At 52.3% G+C, this 18,738-nt stretch overlaps 1 protein-coding gene across 1 annotated transcript in view; it reads left to right on the top strand.

Moving 5' to 3' along the window:
* Window positions 1-18,433, top strand: part of PDGFRB (platelet derived growth factor receptor beta) — a 30,503-nt gene extending 12,070 nt beyond the window's left edge. Inside the window, exons 2-23 of the mRNA XM_058034918.1 lie at window positions 1,258-1,334; window positions 2,326-2,622; window positions 3,052-3,321; window positions 3,971-4,098; window positions 4,406-4,580; window positions 5,162-5,354; window positions 5,551-5,666; window positions 6,199-6,325; window positions 6,484-6,695; window positions 7,864-7,958; window positions 8,205-8,337; window positions 8,727-8,831; window positions 8,930-9,040; window positions 9,399-9,552; window positions 10,428-10,594; window positions 10,863-10,981; window positions 12,073-12,195; window positions 13,583-13,694; window positions 13,977-14,076; window positions 14,187-14,292; window positions 14,875-15,113; window positions 15,606-18,433. Of these exons, the coding sequence (XP_057890901.1) occupies window positions 1,286-1,334; window positions 2,326-2,622; window positions 3,052-3,321; window positions 3,971-4,098; window positions 4,406-4,580; window positions 5,162-5,354; window positions 5,551-5,666; window positions 6,199-6,325; window positions 6,484-6,695; window positions 7,864-7,958; window positions 8,205-8,337; window positions 8,727-8,831; window positions 8,930-9,040; window positions 9,399-9,552; window positions 10,428-10,594; window positions 10,863-10,981; window positions 12,073-12,195; window positions 13,583-13,694; window positions 13,977-14,076; window positions 14,187-14,292; window positions 14,875-15,113; window positions 15,606-15,756 (3,282 nt within the window). The 5' untranslated portion in view covers window positions 1,258-1,285 and the 3' untranslated portion in view covers window positions 15,757-18,433. The remainder of the gene's footprint in view (window positions 1-1,257; window positions 1,335-2,325; window positions 2,623-3,051; window positions 3,322-3,970; window positions 4,099-4,405; window positions 4,581-5,161; window positions 5,355-5,550; window positions 5,667-6,198; window positions 6,326-6,483; window positions 6,696-7,863; window positions 7,959-8,204; window positions 8,338-8,726; window positions 8,832-8,929; window positions 9,041-9,398; window positions 9,553-10,427; window positions 10,595-10,862; window positions 10,982-12,072; window positions 12,196-13,582; window positions 13,695-13,976; window positions 14,077-14,186; window positions 14,293-14,874; window positions 15,114-15,605) is intronic.
* The last annotated feature ends 305 nt before the right edge of the window (window positions 18,434-18,738 follow it).

Genomic DNA, 18,738 nt, shown 5'->3' on the forward strand with positions numbered 1-18,738 from the left:
AAGAGACAGAAAGAGTTACAGGGATTTTTTCGGGAGGAGGGAGACGGACGCTGCTGAATAAGCTGGAGACCTGGAAGGATTTGTGGTAGATCAGACTTCTGTTGAGCCAAAGCAAGAGAATAATAAAAACATCTGACAAGCGCACGTCATTTAAAAACCATTTCCTCCTTAACATCAAGCAGGCCGGGAGGCCGCTCCAGGGCCAAGGCAGAGCTCAGTGAGAGCCTGGGGCTGCCTCAACAGGTCCAGGTTGCCACTCGCCCTGCTCCAGCCTGGCAAGAGCTCCCCAGAGCCCTGCCAGCATCTCAGGGGGCTTCCCCTGGGGTCTGCCCTGGGAGGGGCCCGTGGCAGGGCAGCAGCTCAGCCTGGGCAGAGCTGGGAGGTTCAGCCCCATGCAGCAGCATCCCCGAGCTCCCCAGTGAACTCATCTCCCCCAGGCACAGAGAAGCCTTTTCCTTTACTCTTCCTCTTGTCCGTGTGTTCATTTTGCTTTTCAGAAATGCTCCTTCCTACCCCTGCAGCACCACGGGGAGGGGTATCTGTCACCCCAATGCACAGGAGACACCCCTGCTCTTAGGGAGCTCTGGCCTCGTCTCCTTTGGCTCCTGCTTTGCACCAGGGAGGGCTTGAAAAGCTCTGTAGAAAGAACATTTCTTGAGAAATGTTGATTAGAAGAACTTTAAACTTTAAAAAACCCTCATAGATATTATGTTAAATTTATGTATTTAAAAGTTAAATACAAGAAACTCGTTTTTTGGTGAAGTTTCTTCAGGCTTGTTGTGGTTTAACCCCAGCCAGTAACCAAATGCCATGACAAGGCTTCTTTTCTTTCATTGGAAGGAGCAAACAATGTGGGAGGGTTGCAAGGGGATCTGTTTTCTAGCAAGTTTTATCTCACAGTGACTGAGGGAAGAAAAACTAAGGAAAAAAGGCAAGTGGTAAAGCAGAGGAAGGGAGGGAGGGAGGGAGGAAGGCAGGGCTCTGCCGAGGGGGAGAGGCATTTCCAGCTGAGATGAGCAAAAGTTGACACAACTGCTGGAGCCTCCAGCAAAATCCCTGTTTACCAGTGGGAGAAGCCTTAGAAACTGCAGATCCAGCATGGGAGGGAAGCACCACTCCCCCAGGAGGGAAAGGCTGAAAACTGGAGAGATTGAAGGTTTCTGAGGTGGAGAAGTGAGGCCAGGGACCCCTGCCCAGGAGAGCCGAGGGACCCCTCCTGTGCTGAGTGCTGTGCTCATGTCACTTTGCTCCTGACAGGACTCGGACACCAAGCCCAGGGCCCAGCATGGCGTGCCCCACTCTCAGGACGTGTCTCTGCCTCCTCATCCTCACTGGTGAGTGCTGTGCTGGGCAGGATGTGTGATCCTGGGGGCTCACCTCGGGGTGAGGGGAGGGAAGGGGCAGTGCCATGGGGAGGCACTGGGGTGCACAGCGTGCCCCAGGCACATCTGTCCCTGCTCAGATCCCTGGGCTGACTCAGTCCTGTGCTGGGGTGGATGTGAGGTGCCCTCCTGCTTCATGGTGGGAGGAGGAGACCTCTCCACAGGCAGCAGTGCCAGGTGTGCTCAGACCTTCCTTAGCAGACCCCTGAGAACCCACATTAGCTGGACACCCCACAGGGGGGATTTGGTCAGATCCCAAATATCCAACAGCCCCCCAGCAAGGCACCAGGGCTCCTGGCTGCACCTGGGCTATTCATATTCCTGCAAGTCCCTGGAGCTGTCCCCAGCTGTCCTGCCCATCTGTGGGGACACCAGAGGGGAGTATGTCACGGCCCCATTGGGACATCTGGGCAGATGGTGAAGCAAGGAAGCTGGGAGAGACATGGGGAACCATACAGGAAGACCTTGCCTGCTCTATTGCTTCCAAAGGATTTCCTGCAAGGTTTTGCTTTCATTCCTTTTTCACTTTCTTGTAAACTGTCATTGTTTCAGCCTCATCTGTGTCCTGTCTGACACTATCTATGTGGACAGGCAGCCAGAAGAACAAGGAATTGCCTCCTATCCTCCTTGGGGGTTCTCCACCCAATATTGCCACAGACAGCATGGGCTGCTTTGAACACTGCTGAATCCTGTCATGTCTGATTTGCTCTCCAGGCGGGGTTGTAGGAGGTACAGGGAATGAAGGTGACCCATCAAGGTCTGGACTGGCAGGACATTTTTGAGGAGACCGTGGGTTTGTCAGTGCTGATTACACTAGGGAAGGCAAACCCAGGAGAGTTATTTTTCAGTGTAAAGGCTGACACTGCAAAGCAAACCCATTGCCATGAGGTGTGCTTCTCTGTGGATTGCAGAGCAATTCAGTTTGGTCTCACTTCTCTCTCAGGTCTGCTGGAGGTGACATCTGGGGACCGCAGGCTGCACATCGAACCCGGGGACACGGAGCTTGTCCTCAGCCTCCACAGCACCTTCTCCCTCCTGTGCTATGGGGACAGAGAGCTGCTCTGGGAACGGGAGGGGCAGCCCCTCAGTGCCTCGCTGGAGCACAGGGACGGTGTGTTTGTCAGCAATCTCACCCTCAGGAACGTGACAGGCCATCACACCGGGGAGTACACCTGCACCTACAGCCCCGAGCAGGCTCCAGAGCCAGCAGAGAGGAGAGCCCTCTACATCTATGTTCCAGGTAGGGGACAGCATGTCCTTGACTGTGGGTTTCCATGGGGTTTAGCAACCAGGAAAAAAAGGGCTTTGACTTATTGTTCTGTCTCCAAGCACCTGGAATCCCCAGATCCCTTCTCCAATGGCAGGAGAGCCCTCATGGTGGGTCTCTCTGGCTGTGGCAAGTCTCTGGTGTGCCAGCTCATGGAGAGTGTGGTGTGCTGGGACAAGTGGTGTGGGAGCAGTGGTGCTCAGTGGTGCTGGGTCTCTCTCACCCTCTGATGACATTTGACAAGCACACAACAGCTCTACTTTCCCCAGGGAAGGATGGGAAGAAGCAGCCCACTGGCATGGAGTCAGGGCCCTGTGGTGGAGTACTCCTGGAGGAGCACAAAACTGCCCTGGTTAGGCTTCCAAACAGCATTCTCTAACCAGAGTTCCTTCTCTCCCACAGATCCCTCCCTGGTTTTCCTCCCTGCAGTCACCTCTGAAGAGGTCTTCATCTTCATCACGGGCTACACAGAGGCTGTCATCCCATGCCGTGTGACCAACCCACAGATGCAGGTCACCCTCTATGAGAAGAAGGTGGAGAACCCCATCCCAGCTACATATGATCCACAACAGGGATTTAAAGGCTTCTTTGAGGATAAAACCTATTTCTGCCGGACATTTGTGGATGACCAGGAGGTGGATTCAGACACTTTCTATGTCTACAGGATCCAGGGTGAGCTGACATTGTCTTAGCACACTTGTGCACCTGCTGTGGCTGTTTCTTCAGGCCAGTGGCAGGAGACACCCGAGTTCTCTCCCTGTCTTCTCAGTGATGATCAATTTGGAGGCTGTATTTAGTTCTGTATTAGAGAATGAGTTTTGCCTACAAGCCAGCTCCATCCCTCAGGGAAGACAGTTCCCAGTGGACCAGTCCACCCAGGGTAAATGGACTGGGTGCCCACTTATGTGGTATTCACATGCCCTCTGAATGGAGAGAAGCAGAGAAAAGAATGATCAAAACAATTCTTCTCTCATTTGCTGTTCCTGTGTTTTTGAATATGTGGAATCTGTTGGAAAATTGTTTACCCAAGGTGATTGCTTGATTGGATTCTGGTGTTTTGATTCATTGATCAATTGGATCCACGTGTGGGTGTTAGGTCTGTTGGCTGACAGTCTTGAGTTTTCAGTGGTAGTTAGAAGTAAGTATGATGTAGTATAGTTACAGGATAGTATAATGTAATATAATATAGTTTTAATGAAGTGAGCGTTCAGCATTCTAAAGCCATGGAATCAGATGACAGTAATTTCCTTCTTTGGGGGTCCTGCTTTTACAATACACTTATCCCTCCATAATTCCTTCCTCTCTTCCACCTCTCCCACAGTGTCATCTGTGAACGTGTCCATCAGTGCAGTGCAGACCATGGTGCGCCAGGGGGAAAACGTCACCGTCATGTGCACCGTGAGCGGCAACGAGCTGGTCAACTTCAACTGGGACTATCCCCGCAAGCAGGTGAGTGCTCCACACCCACAGGCTCGGGCAGCAGCTCCAGCCTTCACCCACATGTGCCATGGCAATCACTCAGTGATATCCCATGGCAGAAGTTATGGGATGCTGCTGCTGCTGCCACACAGGGAGGTTTGATGGGGATATGCTTGGGTTAAGACTGTCTGTCTCAGGGGTCTCTCACTGGTGTGTGTTCCCTGTCCTGTGGCAGCCAGACTGGGGTACTCTACCACTTTATCCCCCCTCCCTGTAAGCCCAGTGGCCAAACATGGTTTTGGCTCCTCATACCATGTGTCTTGTCCCCATTTTGCAGGCAGGGAAGGCTGTGGAGCCAGTGACTGACTTTCTGCCTGGATCCACTCATGAGATCCGCTCCATCCTCATCATCCAGAATGCAGAGCTGGAGGACAGTGGGACCTATGTCTGCAATGTCTCTGAGGGCTACCACGAGAAGACAGACCGCAAGGACATCACTGTCCAAGTGATCGGTGCGTTGCTGCCCACACACCCAGAGCCACCAAACGGTGTGGGCGTCCAGGCAGGATGTCCCAGAGTGACCCCACTCCTCTCTCACAGCCTCCAGCTTTATCCCCTCCTCACTTCTGCTCAAAGTAACCATGACAACAAGCCAAACCTCACCCCATGTCACCCCTGCCCGCTTCTTGGTTTCAAAACATCCCAAATTTCCCTTCATGGCTTTTGTGATCCTTTAAGGCTCTTGAGGGTATTGGTAAGAGCTCCTCTGCACTGTGCAGTGCCAGGGTGATGTTAAGACATGTTGTCTTCCATCTGCATCTGACCTTCTTTCATCTAGTTTGAGGGAAACTGCCCCATCTCCATTATCTCCACAAGATAACAGCCACAGGCTTCTGCCCTGAGAGCTCCTCTGCTCCAGTGTGGCTCTGCATCCACATCCCCTCAGACACAAGCCTGAAGTCTTGAGGGATGGATCTGGAGCTGCCCCACCACTTCTGGGTGTTCAGAGAGTTTTGTTCCAGATCCATGTTTATCCAAAGGGCCAGGGAGGGGGCTGTTCCCCTTTCTGACCACCCTCTTCCTCTTGCCTCAGAGCGTGGCTTTGTGCACTTCCACACCCACCTGCCCAGCACGGTGTATGCTGAGGTCCACAAGAGCCACACTATCCAGGTGGAAGTGGAAGCTTATCCCCAACCCAGCATTGTGTGGCTGAAGAACAACAAGACGCTGACCATGGAGAGCAGCAGCGAGTTCACCATCACCAGCAGGAACCTGTCAGAAACCAGGTACGGGCCCATCATTCCTCACCAGGGTGCAGAGATTGGGTAATTCACAAAGGAATCTCCAAACTGCTGGTTGGGCACACTTGGTGATTGAATAGCTTTCTGTGAGTGGATTTTGAGCACTCCTCAGATGGATGGGAGCATTACCAGTGCCCGAGTAACTTCCCACAGCCATCACTCTGGGACTGTGTCTCCCCAGGTACCAGACAGCTCTGGTGCTGGTGCGGGTGAAGCAGGAAGAAGGAGGATTTTACACCATTCGGGCTTCCAATGAGGATGATGAGCAGGAGATCTCCTTCCATCTGCAGATAAATGGTGAGGATGGGCATGCACACACATGGCTGAAGAGAACGGGAGCAGCCTCAAGGGGTGGCAACATCCTTTGCTGCACAACCCTCAGAACAAAGCCCTTACTCCTGTGGCTGCAGCTCCAGAGTGGTCTTGCTTAAAGAAAGAGTGTTCAAGCAACAAAAACACTTGGGTGAAATATCTCACACTTAGCCTCAGAGCAAGGGGGACAGGGAGGCAGCACAGACACCATCAGCTTGGCCCAAGGTAGTAGATGTAGAGATGATTGTACAGCTGTGATGTCCTGGGCTTTCCCCCATGCTCACCCTGCTCTCCAGTCAGGCTGTGTGGGGGCAGATCTCCTTCATAACCCCCTCAAACCTTACTCTTTTTGCTGTTTCCTTTCAAAAATAAACCACAATGGATGTGATGAGTCCCACCTCATCCCTAGGCTATGGCAGGGATACAGTAGACTCACATTCCCCAGAGGAATCATGTTCCCCTTCCATCCTGCAGTAAGGAAGGAAGGTTAATTCCCACCACTGTCTTTTGGTTTCAGTGCCAGCTAAAGTGGTGGAGCTCAAGGAGAACAGCAGTGCCAGCAGTGGGGAGCAGACTGTAACATGCTCTGCTGAAGGCATGCCCCAGCCAGAGATCAGCTGGTCTACTTGCAGCGACATCAAATGGTGAGTGAGGGATGGAGGCCATGAGAACAGCCACACTTTTATTTGTTAGAATAGCAGGCTGTTATTTAATTGCATTCTGCTGGCACGCCCACCTGGGCATCCCCTGGTGGTGTGTGGTGCCTGCTGGCTCTCAGGTGCCTTTGTCCTCTCTGGAGCAGGTGCAGCACCACGGGCCAGCCCACGCGGCTGCTGGGGAACGAGTCGGCCGAGCTGGGCGTGCAGACCAACGCCTCGTACCACGCCGAGCGGCAGCTCTACCGCGTCAACAGCACCCTGCAGCTGCACAGGGTGCACGAGCCCCTGCTCCTCAGGTGCACCGTGCACAACTTCCTGGGCACCAGCTCCCAGGACATCACTTTGGTGCCACACGGTGAGGGCTGAGACGAGTTGTACTCAGCACTGGTGAGGCCTCACCTGGAGTATTGTGTCCAGTTCTGGGCCCCTCACTTTGGGAGGGACATTGAGATGCTTGAGAGTATCCAAAGGAGAGCAACGAGGCTGGTGAGGGGCTTGGAACACAAGCCGTATGAAGAACGACTGAGGGAGCTGGGGTTGTTCAGCCTGGAGAAAAGGAGACTCAGGGGTGACCTTATCACTCTCTTCAGCTTCCTGAAGGGTGGCTGTGGTGAGCTGGGGGTCGGTCTCTTTCTCCAGGCAACAACAGACAGAACAAGAGGACACAGTCTCAAGCTGCGCCAAGGGAGATGCAGGCTAGAATTAAGGAGGAAGTATTTTACAGAAAGAGTGGTCAAATACTGGAATCATCTACCAAGGGAGGTGGTAGAGTCACCATCCTTCGATGTGTTTAAAAAAAGCCTGGATGTGGCACTTGGTGCCATGATCTAGTTGAGGTGTTAGAACATGGGTTGGACTCAATGATCTTAAAGGTCTCTTCCAACCTAGAATTTCTGTGATTCTGTGATTCTGTGTGAGTTTTGGGCCAGTAGTGGGGAGACAGACCTTTCTGTGCTGCCAGCCTGGAAACCTGGGTGCTTCTGCCCCAAATGAAGCTTCCTTTGGGTTGAACAGAAAAGATTGTTCCAGTGGGAGTGTGGAGCCCTTATGTCCAATGGCCATGGATATACTCTTCCCCCTACTGGCAGGGTCATCTCTCCAGGGAGGCAGGACAGGAGTGCCTGAGCAGGTCCCCAGTGCCTTGTTGTTAGCCCACAGGTCACTAGATGGTGCCACGGACTTGAACATCCCAAATATGAGGAAGGATGGTCTCAGCCCAGGCCCATGGCTGACAGCTCTCCCCCAAGCAAAACAGCCCCTCTAGATCTTTTCACGCTCCCATGGCCATACCTCTCCTGAGGCAGAAGGCAGTAACAACCCATCACCCCATCATCCCTGGGGGCTGCAGGTGCTGGGAAAGTGTGCCCAGGAGGAGACTGTCCCTACCCAGAGAACAGCTCAGGGTCAATGTCTGGGGGAGGAATGTGTGGGGACCTCTCTGCACTCCTCTCCCCTCCTTTGCCTGTCTGCTCAGGCCATGCAGGAGTGGAAGGGTCTGACTGCTGTCCCTGTTCTCTTTGTAGCCTTGCCGTTCAAGGTGGTCATCATTTCTGTCATCCTGGCCCTGCTGGTCCTCACTGTGATCTCTCTGATCATCCTGATCGTGCTGTGGCAGAAGGTAAGAGAGGAGAGTGTTCCCAGGCTGACACAGTGGTACCCCAGGGTTGGGGTGGCTGGGCCTGATGATGTCCCAGCTCACCAGGATCTATGGACCTCCATCAGTTCCTGTGTGGCCGTGGCATCTCTGGGGTAGATGGGGAATGAGACAATGGCTGTAGGGACCAAAGGCTCCAGACACATCCCTCACACCCTCTCTGACTCCCAGCCTCTCAGATGTCTCATTTTCCTCTGCTCCCTTTTCCAGAAACCTCGTTATGAAATCCGCTGGAAGGTGATTGAGTCGGTCAGCTCTGATGGGCACGAGTACATCTATGTGGATCCCATGCAGCTCCCTTATGACTCCACCTGGGAGGTGCCCAGGGACAAGCTGGTGTTAGGTAAAGGTTTTGCAGTCCCCCTGATGGATTCCTGAGGTCCTGGCTGTCTGGGGGTGATAATCCAAAAGGGACCTACCCAGAATCCAAGAGATCCCTGGAGATATGATGTGGTCCTGGGACAGGGGGATCATCTAGGACCATGGTGGGAGGCCAGCTTCCCCCTTTGGCATTAAGCATGTTATTATTCCTGGCTATTCCACCTTGCATCTGGCAGTTCTGGGAACCAGCCCCAAACCCAAACACCATAGCTCATGGCCTTGTCCATGCCCACCAAAATGACTGCAGCAATGCTGGTGTGGTTTCAGACAAGAAGCTGTATTTTCCAGGCTCCTCTCCTCACCTCTCCTCTAGAGCATTGCCAACTTTTCCTCCTGGCTGTCTCCTTGCAGGACGCACTCTTGGCTCTGGAGCCTTTGGTCGTGTGGTGGAGGCAACAGCCCATGGCCTGAGCCATTCCCGGTCCACCATGAAGGTGGCAGTCAAAATGCTCAAGTGTGAGTTCTCCTCCTTTCCCCACCCTAAAGCTACAGGAGCAGTCAGTGCCACACTGTCCCCTCCTTGCCCTGCTGCTCACGCTGGCTCCCCCCTACAGCCACAGCCCGCAGCAGTGAGAAGCAAGCCCTCATGTCCGAGCTGAAGATCATGAGCCACCTGGGACCTCACCTCAACATCGTCAACTTGCTGGGGGCCTGCACCAAAGGAGGTACATGAGCCCTGAGCACCCTGTCTCTGCTTCCCTGGGCTGTGCTTAGGAGGACAACTGTCCTTAGATAGAGTAATTCCTGTTTTCTGGTTCCAAATGATTCAACCTTCTCCTAAGAAAGCCATGTAGGACACTGAACAACTTTCTTCCAACCGGATTGAAACTGGGAAGGCCCAGTTAACCCTCATCTCCCTCCACAAACACAAATTTCAAATGCCAAAAAATGCTCAGTACCAGACAGGTGGCTTTTCCCTTTGGCCCTGCCTTGACACCGTGCAGTCTGGTAATATCCTTGTGCAGTGAAATTCACGGCCAGGGTGGCCAAGGCAGGGCTGATGCAGGTGTTGTGTCCCACCAGGACCCATCTACATCATCACGGAGTACTGCCGCTACGGGGACCTGGTGGATTACCTGCACCGCAACAAGCACACCTTCCTGCAGGCCTGCGGGGACAAGGCGCGGCGGGAGGCGGAGCTCTACGGGAACACCCCCAAGGAGGACCCTGTGCACAGGTACGGGAAAGCGGCTCTCTCCTCCTCCCTGCTGCCTGCACAGGTACGGGAAAGCGGCTCTCTCCTCCCCCCTGCTGCCCGCCCCGTCCTAGCCCCATCACGGAGGGAGGCTGGTACTCTCAGGAAGGATCCTGCATTTCTCCGGAGCAGTGAAATAAACGCTGGCCCAGCACTGGGACACAGCTGGCTCCTCTGTTACCTTGTTAGACCAGCCCATGTGCCGACCAGTGACCTCCAAGCAGCTCCTGACAGCGAGGAGTTAGCAAACTGGAGCCTGAGTTTGCTAGCACACCTGCCAGCTGCTCTGTGCCAGTTGGGAATATTTCCTGGCATCATTAACTTTATTTGCATAACCATAGCCATGCACTGAGTGCAGAGACACAGGGTTTTCCAGCATGTCTTAACCGCTGGAGATCTCAGCTCTGCATTTCCAGGGCAGGTTGAGTTGCTACTGAGCCTAAGGGAGAAGTGCTACAAGGAGGGCAATTGCACAAGAGGTGTCACAAGGAAAGGGAAATGGTCCTTTGTCCTTTATCTGGTTGCCAGCTGTAAGGGATGCAGGCACAGCAGTGCAGAGCAATGTTCCCCTGGGAAGTTAGAAAGCAGCACTTCCATCATACCAAAACAATAGTAAAATAGAGTAGTGTTACAGCTCCCCCCTGCCCTTTCTGCCTGAAGGCAGCTGAGATCTTCCTGAGCACTATTCCATTTGCACAGCACTTCATCCATGGTGCAGGGCTTCTCTGCCAGCTATGTGGGACATTTCAGTGCTGGGGCTGAGGGTTTGGGAGTTTCAGACTCACAAATCATTGCCCCCAGCCCTCATGTCTCCTCCTCTCCTCTGGGTCTGAGCAGCCTCTTTGCTTCCCCCACAGCCACCTCTCCATGTCTGTCGAGAGTGACGGGGGCTACATGGACATGAGCAAGGATGACTCCCTGGACTATGTGCCCATGTCTGACATGAAGGGTGAAGTCAAGTACGCTGACATCGAGTCTTCTAACTATGGCACCCCCTATGAGCTGGACAGCTACTCCCCCTCAGGTAACAGCCTGGCCACAGCAGGAGGGAGAGGTGCTTGTGCTTTGGGTGCTGGATGCCTTTGCTTGCAAAAGTCACTTCTGGAACTTGTCCAGAAGCAGTGCTAAATGTCCTCACAATGAGAGCTCCCAGCTGTGTCTCTTTGTTTCTGGAGGCAGAGCATTCCCCAATGTGTCCTTCCACTACTGGGAGGCTCACCAGTGTGCTGGGTGACACCAACATCCATCTCTGATGTTGGTAACACCAACGTCCATCTCTGCTTGCCCTCCAGCTCCTGAAAGGACAGACCGGGTGACACTGATAAATGAGTCTCCACTCCTCAGCTATATGGACTTGGTGGGCTTCAGCTTCCAGGTGGCCAATGGGATGGAGTTCCTGGCTTCCAAAAATGTATGTATTCTGGCTGGTCTGTAGTGGTGGTGGCCAGCAGTGTGTTTTCTGCCATGTCCTGTGGTCAGCTTCCTCCCACTGTCCCTCTGTCCGTGCCAAACTCCTTGTGGGATAAGTGGCTGTGCAATTGAAGAGCTGCTGACCACTTCCCTTTGGAAACACAGTCCTGGAGATCAGCATGACTATATTTGCATGTGACAGCTAACCCTGGCTCACACTGAGCTTCAGACCTCAAATTCCCTGACTCTGTGCTCCTCCTGAGCCGTGTTCAGCACAGCTGTGGCATTATATCATCCCTGTTTACTGGGATGGCCTAACAGCCTGCAGGCAGCTAAACACCAGACACTCTGCAGCACAGCAACTACTCTTCCTAGACACCCTTATTGCATTGCATGCTCTGAGCACCCCAGGGCTCAGCAGAAATGCTTGTTCAGTGGAAATTAAGCCACCATGGAGGACTAGATTCTGGAGTTTCCTAAGGTCTGGCTTAGCCCAGGGCAGGCAGTAATATAGCTGGATTGTGTGAAGCATCACACAGGGCAGGGCTAACAGAAGGAGTCAATGGCATCAATGCAGAGAGAAATTCCTGGCTCTGTGCCCCCAGCCAGACAGTCTGATCCCTAAAAGTGCATGGTCAGTGCTCCCACAGCAAAAGTCAGGGCTGCTCATAGAGAAAACATCCAACATGCTGGCAGACTAGGAGGCACAAACCAACCTGGTGTAACTCTGATGTGTTCTGGCTGCTGGGCTGGGTTGTCCAAACAGAGATGGAGACACCCCCTCCTCCCAGCCCACCACATCCCCTCACTGGGTCCAGCCCTGGCAATCCCCTCTCTGCTGGGGTGGTCAGGTTCCCCTGCTGGATCTGCATGGCTGATGCTGTCATGGAGGAAGCAGTCCAGGCAAACAGCAAAAATGTGTCAGCTCTGCTGGTGGTGGAGCCATGATTGTCCCTAGAGGTGAAGGAGACACCTGAAATGATGTGAGGTGACTCCTGCAACCCCAGGCGTGGGCTGGTGCTGGAGCTGGGCTGTGTTCTCAGGCTGTGAGAAGGCTCCTCACAGTGACAGTGCTCTGTGTCCCCCCTGCAGTGTGTGCACCGTGACCTGGCTGCCAGGAATGTCCTCATCTGTGAGGGGAAGCTGGTGAAGATCTGTGACTTTGGCCTGGCGAGGGACATCATGAGGGATTCCAACTATATCTCCAAAGGCAGTGTGAGTACCGGTGTGAGCCTTGCAAGCTCCTTCTTCCCAGGGCTCTGGGTCTGGCACCCCCTCCATAGTCCCTCTGTGAGCCACCTGTCCACCAGTGTGCCCAGAGGTGGTGACAGGGCAGGACTCTCAGGAGATGATGTCAACAGCCAACCATCCTTCACTTTGTTGGCTCTGCACACTGTCAAGTAGCAGAATTGCTTGCTCACATCTCTTGGCTCTTTACAGAAGAACCTGAAGTAGCAAAACTCAGGATTGTCCCCTGTACTCTGTCCTGATCACAGCAGCAGTGCTGCACCCTGCCAGCTCTGAGTGTGGTCCTGAGCCTCAGGCAGGAGGAGGGCAAGGTTGGGCAGCTTGGTAGGGCTGTAGTGACTCACTGACCACTCTGGGAAGAGATTCACAGGATTCTGCTCTAACCACCAGACCACAAGTTCAGAAGAAGTGTCTTCTTGCAAGCAGCTACTTTCCAGAGAGATGTCTCCAATCTTTCATGCAGGAGAGGACAAGGCTGTAATTGAGCTTTGCCAGAAAGCATTTCCTTGTGATTTTAACAACAACCTCTCCACTCCAGCCCTGAGGCATTTGTGAATCTCCAATCCCAAGCAAAACAGGCCATGTAATTCCCAGAGAAACTGAGGCTGAGAATGCAGACAGGTGCCTTAAACCCAACCTTTATCTAATCTGCAAAGTTCTGCAAAGCTCTCTCATGCTTTCTCCCACGTGCTGTCAAACAGGTACTCAGAGCTTGGTCAGGGAGACCCCCCCCCAGAGGGTTTGGGGTTTTCAGTCCAGCCTTGACATAGCTGGTTTCCTGTCCAAAATGGGAAATGAAACTGAGCTCCTTTGCAATCCTTCCTGGAGATTATTTTGGTATTCATTGTGCAAGCAAATCCCAGGAGCAGCAGCCAGTTCTGCATACAAGCTGGACAAGTGAGGCTTTTGTTTTTATTACTCTGAGTGAGTAAGAACAGAAAATAAGCTGGATGTTATCTTTTCTGGTCATCCCTTATCCTCCTCCAGCCTGGCCTCAGGTTTCCAAAGTCAGGAGTCTTTGGTCAGATTGTGCAAGCCAGTGGCCTCCTTGAGAGTGAGGGAACAGAGAACACACACTGTGACATGTGTGCATTCATCACGGCAGGTGGGATGGAAATGGACACAGCACATCCCTTCTTTCCTCCTGCCTGCTGGGTCTGTTCTGCACAAAGAAAGAGGCCACTGGTCCCTCCCAGAACTGACTGACAGCAGATGTCAACAGATGTGTTGGACTCACAGGCAGATCTGAAGGGTCTTCTTTGCTTGTAATTTCGGTGTCAGGCTCTTATCTGTTTAAACAACTGCTGTGGATACAGCTGAATCTCTTCTTGTTTCATTTTTGATTCTCTCTTAGACCTTCCTGCCCCTTAAGTGGATGGCTCCAGAGAGCATCTTCAACAACCTCTACACTACCCTGAGTGATGTGTGGTCTTTTGGGATTCTTCTTTGGGAGATATTCACCCTAGGTGAGTGCCCTGGAGATCATGGTGGTGTCTGTAGTTCTGATAGCATGTTAGCAGGATCCCTTCTAAAACAACAAAAATGCATTTCTAACCCCAAGTCCCTACTTTACCAGTCAGAGTAGTACTTCATTCCCTGTCTCCTTCTTCCCCATGCTCACATTGCATTTGGAAGTGAAGTGAAACAAGAAAGGTAAAGAAATAAGAAAACCTTAGTGTGAAATGCATGTTGGCTGGAGAGTGGCAGGCAATCCTGCAGCCTAATTCCTGCTCTCCCTTTACCCCCAGGAGGGACTCCATACCCTGAGCTGCCCATGAATGAACAGTTCTACAATGCCATCAAACGTGGCTATCGGATGTCCAAACCCACCCACGCCTCTGATGAGATGTAAGTGCTGTCAGCTTGTGTTTCCCCTGGATGTGCTCTACATGCCACAGCAGCAATTCTACCTGTTTTCCTCACCTGCTAACTCAGTGCTCTCCCTTCCCTCTTGGCAGCTACAGCATCATGCAGAAGTGCTGGGAGGAGAAGTTTGAGATCAGGCCGTCCTTCTCACAGCTGGTGGTGCTTATGGGAAACCTCCTGGTGGATTGCTACAGGAAGGTATGTCCAAAGGACCCTGTGCTGGAGGGACAGAAGAGGGACAGTGCCTTGGTGAGGGCCCTCAGTCAGGCTTTGGAGACCAGTGTTTAGTCTGGTCTGGACTTTCTTCGGCAGTCTTTGGTCAGGTTGTGCAAGTCAGCAGCCTCATGGAGAGTGAGGGAACAGGGAACACACACTGTGACATGTGTGCATTCATCATGGCAGAGGGTTTTGCTGTGACCAAGGCTGCAGTAGTTGGAGCAGCCAGTGAAGATGGTTTGGGCATCCCAGGAACATTGCTGAGACAACTGCATTGCCAGACAGCAGCTGGTAACTCAGCAACTGCAGAAATCAGAACTGGGAGGAGATCAAAATCCTGCCCCCAACCATGTGGTATTTTGGAGCTGTGAAGTTGTGCCACTGATCTCTCCCTTCGGAAAGGTTCATGGTTTCTCTTTGTTGGAGTAAGGAAAGCTGAACCCAGCTAGGAGATGCCAGCCCCTCTAGAAAAACCTGGCAGGCAGGAAAAGGAAGCCCATCACAAGTGCATTCTCCCTACTCACAAGACCTCTCCCTTTCTTTGGTCCCCTCCTGTGGGAGCAGAGGTACCAGCAGGTGGATGAGGAGTTCATGAAGAGCGACCACCCCGCGGTCGTGCGCACCAGGCCCGCGGTTCCCGTGCTGAACAACGCCCGCCTGGCTGCCAGCTCCCCCAGCAGCCACATCCTGTACACAGCCGTGCACCAGCACGGGGGCGAGAACGACTACATCATCCCCCTTCCCGACCCCAAACCCGAGGGGACCCCTGACCTCCCCCAGGAGGCCTCCATCAGCAGGGCCAGGTGAGAACATTGCTCCTGAGCGTTGTCCTTTCCCCCAGCTGTCCAAATCTGAAACGGGGACCTCAGGAGAAAATGGGGATGCTCTGTTGAAGCACAGACTAGGGGTGGATGTACTGGAAGAGAAGGAGGGCAGTGTTACCCCATCTGAGGTGCTGTGACCTGCATGAGCCCACAAGGATGGGGATAAACCAGACGAGCTGGGACATGAGCTAAGATAGGGCACAGTGTCACATCCCTGCACATCAGCCAGCACAGCTGAGGACAAGCAAACCAACTCACAGGGAGGGGAGCAGGCAGGGAACCATGTTCTGTAGAACCCAGCCAGCCATGAGTTGTGTTTGAAGGCTGGATAGACCCACCTGGTATGGTCTGTTCCATTGGGGGAAGCTACTCAGATAGAGGGGGCTGCTGGGAACTTCCCAGTTTCTGGGAATCCTCTCCCACCAGGACAGACAAGACACTCATTTCTCTCTCCCTCTTGTCTCCCTTCAGCTCTATGCTGAACGAGGCCAACACATCATCTACAATATCCTGTGACAGCCCTCTGGGCCTCCAGCAGGACGAGGAGCAGGAATCTGACCCACAGCCAGGCTGCCAGGAGCCAACCACAGCACACCAAGAGGTGGAGGAAAGTTTCCTGTAGTCAGAGCTGGGCTGACTTTGCATCTCCTTATGGAGAGGCCAGCTGAGGGGGCTGACCCAGATGACACAGAGAGCCATGCTTGTGCTTGTACATCAGGACATCCCCTCCTGTCCCAGCATTCCTCCTTCCCTCCTGTCTCCCAGTGCTGGCTGGGGAATTAAAGACTTCTCCCCGTTGTCATCCCCTTCCCCCCTAAAAAGAGGTGGCTCAATGCCAGACACCCTCTACATCACTGCCACATCCTCCTCAGTGACCAAACCACTGCAGGAGGGAGACATCTCACAGACCAACACCTTTTCAAGTGGAAGACGTGGTTGGATCTCCACGAGAGGCCACTTTGTGCATTGCTAAGATGACATTCCAGCCTCTTCCTCCTCCATGGCACAGAGTTTCGTCTCCTCTGCACCAGCACTTCTCTGATGGTCTCAGCACCAGCCACACCGTGGTTCTGTGAAATGCCACTGGGACAGATCATCCACCTGGAGCCCATTGCTGGGCTGTAGAGAACCTGCAGCACCAACCTTCAGCTGCTGGAGGCCAGGAGCACATTGGATTCTCCTCCAAGCCTGAAGAGGCCAGCCAGTGTCTGGGAGGTACAGAATTCCCATTTTCCTCTCTTGGCAGTGCTTCCATGGTGGATGGAGCATCACAAGCACTACAGGTGTTCACAGCTCTGGGGCACAGCTCTGCACCCACCTGGAGGCTGTCACACCCTTCTGTGCCCAATGTGGCACCAGGAGCCCCAGGGACATGCCAGGAGCTCCAAATGCCCTCACAATGACTTGGTTATAAAGCAAAGAGGGCAGTCACTGTTGTTAGTGTTGTCTGTGTGGACACTAAGCTAATTATTCTCCATTGAAGATTTAAAGGGAACAAATATATTAATCCACTAGCCAGGGCCAGTATAAGGAAGCAATATGGTTATTCATTAATCTACTGCCACTACAGCCAGCTCATCTGCTGGGAAATCATATAACCACGCCAGCTGCAGAATCCTTGTGCCTTATCTTTGGGAAGCAAAGGCTCACCTTTGATAAACTGTTCACCCAAACACCCCTTCTCAGGATGGGAGGGCTCACCCTTCCCTCCTGAGTCACAGCAAGATTATGGGCAGCAATAAGGATACCAGAACACCAACCCAGGCATAGCTCCAAAGAAGGAGAGGGAGAGAGGCTGGGAAGCTCCTTGGTCACAGCTGAACTGTATCTCACACCCTGGCACCTTCTGGGGTCAGTCAGAGCCACTTGCAGCCTGCCAGGGCTGTGAAATGTCACAGAGAACCAAGCAAGGCAAGAGGAATTGGGGAGGATTCCCCTCTCTTGGAGAGTGTTTTGAAAACTAAATGGGCCCAGACCTTCTCCCTGCTTCTGCCCTCCTTCCCCACTTCTCAGCAATGGGTCAGGGGCTTCTTGTGCTCTCAGTTGGCACTGAATGAGCAGACCCAAAGCAGGAGGAACACCAGGCTTTGGAAATCGGTTGTGAGCCCCACCTCTGCAGAGATGAAAGCTGGACCCCCCAAACCACAGCTCTGACACCACAGAAGACAGAAGGTTTTTCTCTGAAATGAGTTTCACTTCACACAGAGCTCTGGTTCACTGCATGTCCCCTGCTCCCATTAACTCTTCCTTGCCCTACTCATGCACATCTCTCTGTGCATCCTACAGGAACTGCACAGGCAGGTTCACAAAATCAGAAATTCAGTCAGCATCTTGCTGGGCTTCTGCCACCTCAGAGTCACTGAGAATTTAATTTTCTTTTCAAAATATGGAACTTCTGTCAGAAATCCCCAGTAGAACAGCTTCTGTTTAAAGTTTTCTACCATTCCGGTTCTGCCATTTATGCAGCTAAAGGAGGAGTAGGTGTTTTGTGGGCTGATGTCCTTGGTAAAATGTGAACATAAGAAATAGCACTTTTATTGGCAGCCAGCAGAGGATATTTTCAGCCTATGTGGTCAGATTCCCCACCATCCATAGGAAACATACTGTGAATGACAACTGTTTTTCCATCCTCTGTTCTTCCTGCTTGTAATGAAGGAGCCATCTCCTATGGCCACAGTTCATTAAATAATCCTCACTGCAGAGGAGCAGTAATTTATGAGATCCTTTGGGTCAGATCACTTGATTTTTTATTTTTTATTTTTTTTTGACATGTAAGGTGCTTGGTAGGATCTGTGTTACTGCAACTTGAGCCCAGAGGATGGCACATCAGATTATCCTAATAGCCCCTGTGTGCACCAGCTCCATTTTAAATTCACCCTTCTCTACCAAAGGTGACCAGAAGTACCCAATACTCCAGGTGAGGTCAAACCTAGACCTCACACAGGGCATTAACAGTTCTGGTCTGTGCTGGTCTCAGCTTGCCTGGTGTAGCTTTGGATAATTTTGGCTTTTTCCCAGCCACAACATACTGAGAGCTTGGAGTCATCCTCTGACCCATCTAGGCACCTACGTCTTTCTACACTTGCAGCATTTCTAACCAAGCTACTCCCTGATGTTCCAGACATCAGGTCATCAGCAAATTTTGTTAACAAACTGTTATTTTTGGGCTGGACTGACTAATAAAAATATTAGATACTTCTAGCAACCAGAACAGTCTGAGAGAGCTACTTTTACTACCTACCTTCAGCCCAAAGATTTCCCCGTCTACTAACACCTTCTCACTTTCCCTTTGGCATTTCCTTATTTCAAAAATCCTGTTCTAAACTTCATCTTGTACAGATTTAATTGCTAATTAAATTACTGATTTCCTGCTATCAAATAGTTTCCAGAGTTCTGAAAGGGGAGATCTCCCTGCTGGGAGAGCTCAGGTGTCCTGTCCCATTAGCTGGGCATTAGCAACATTTGAATGCCTATTGCATTTTGTCCTATTTGTAGATTTACTGCAATTATGATTTGCATCAAAATCTGTTCTGGCTGCTGATGGGATGCTACTCCCACCTCCCTATTCCTTCTTAAAGTAGGTACGCCAGACTTTGCAAAATGA

The sequence above is a fragment of the Melospiza georgiana genome, chromosome 15 (assembly GCF_028018845.1).
Source record: "Melospiza georgiana isolate bMelGeo1 chromosome 15, bMelGeo1.pri, whole genome shotgun sequence".
Lineage (NCBI taxonomy): Eukaryota > Metazoa > Chordata > Aves > Passeriformes > Passerellidae > Melospiza > Melospiza georgiana.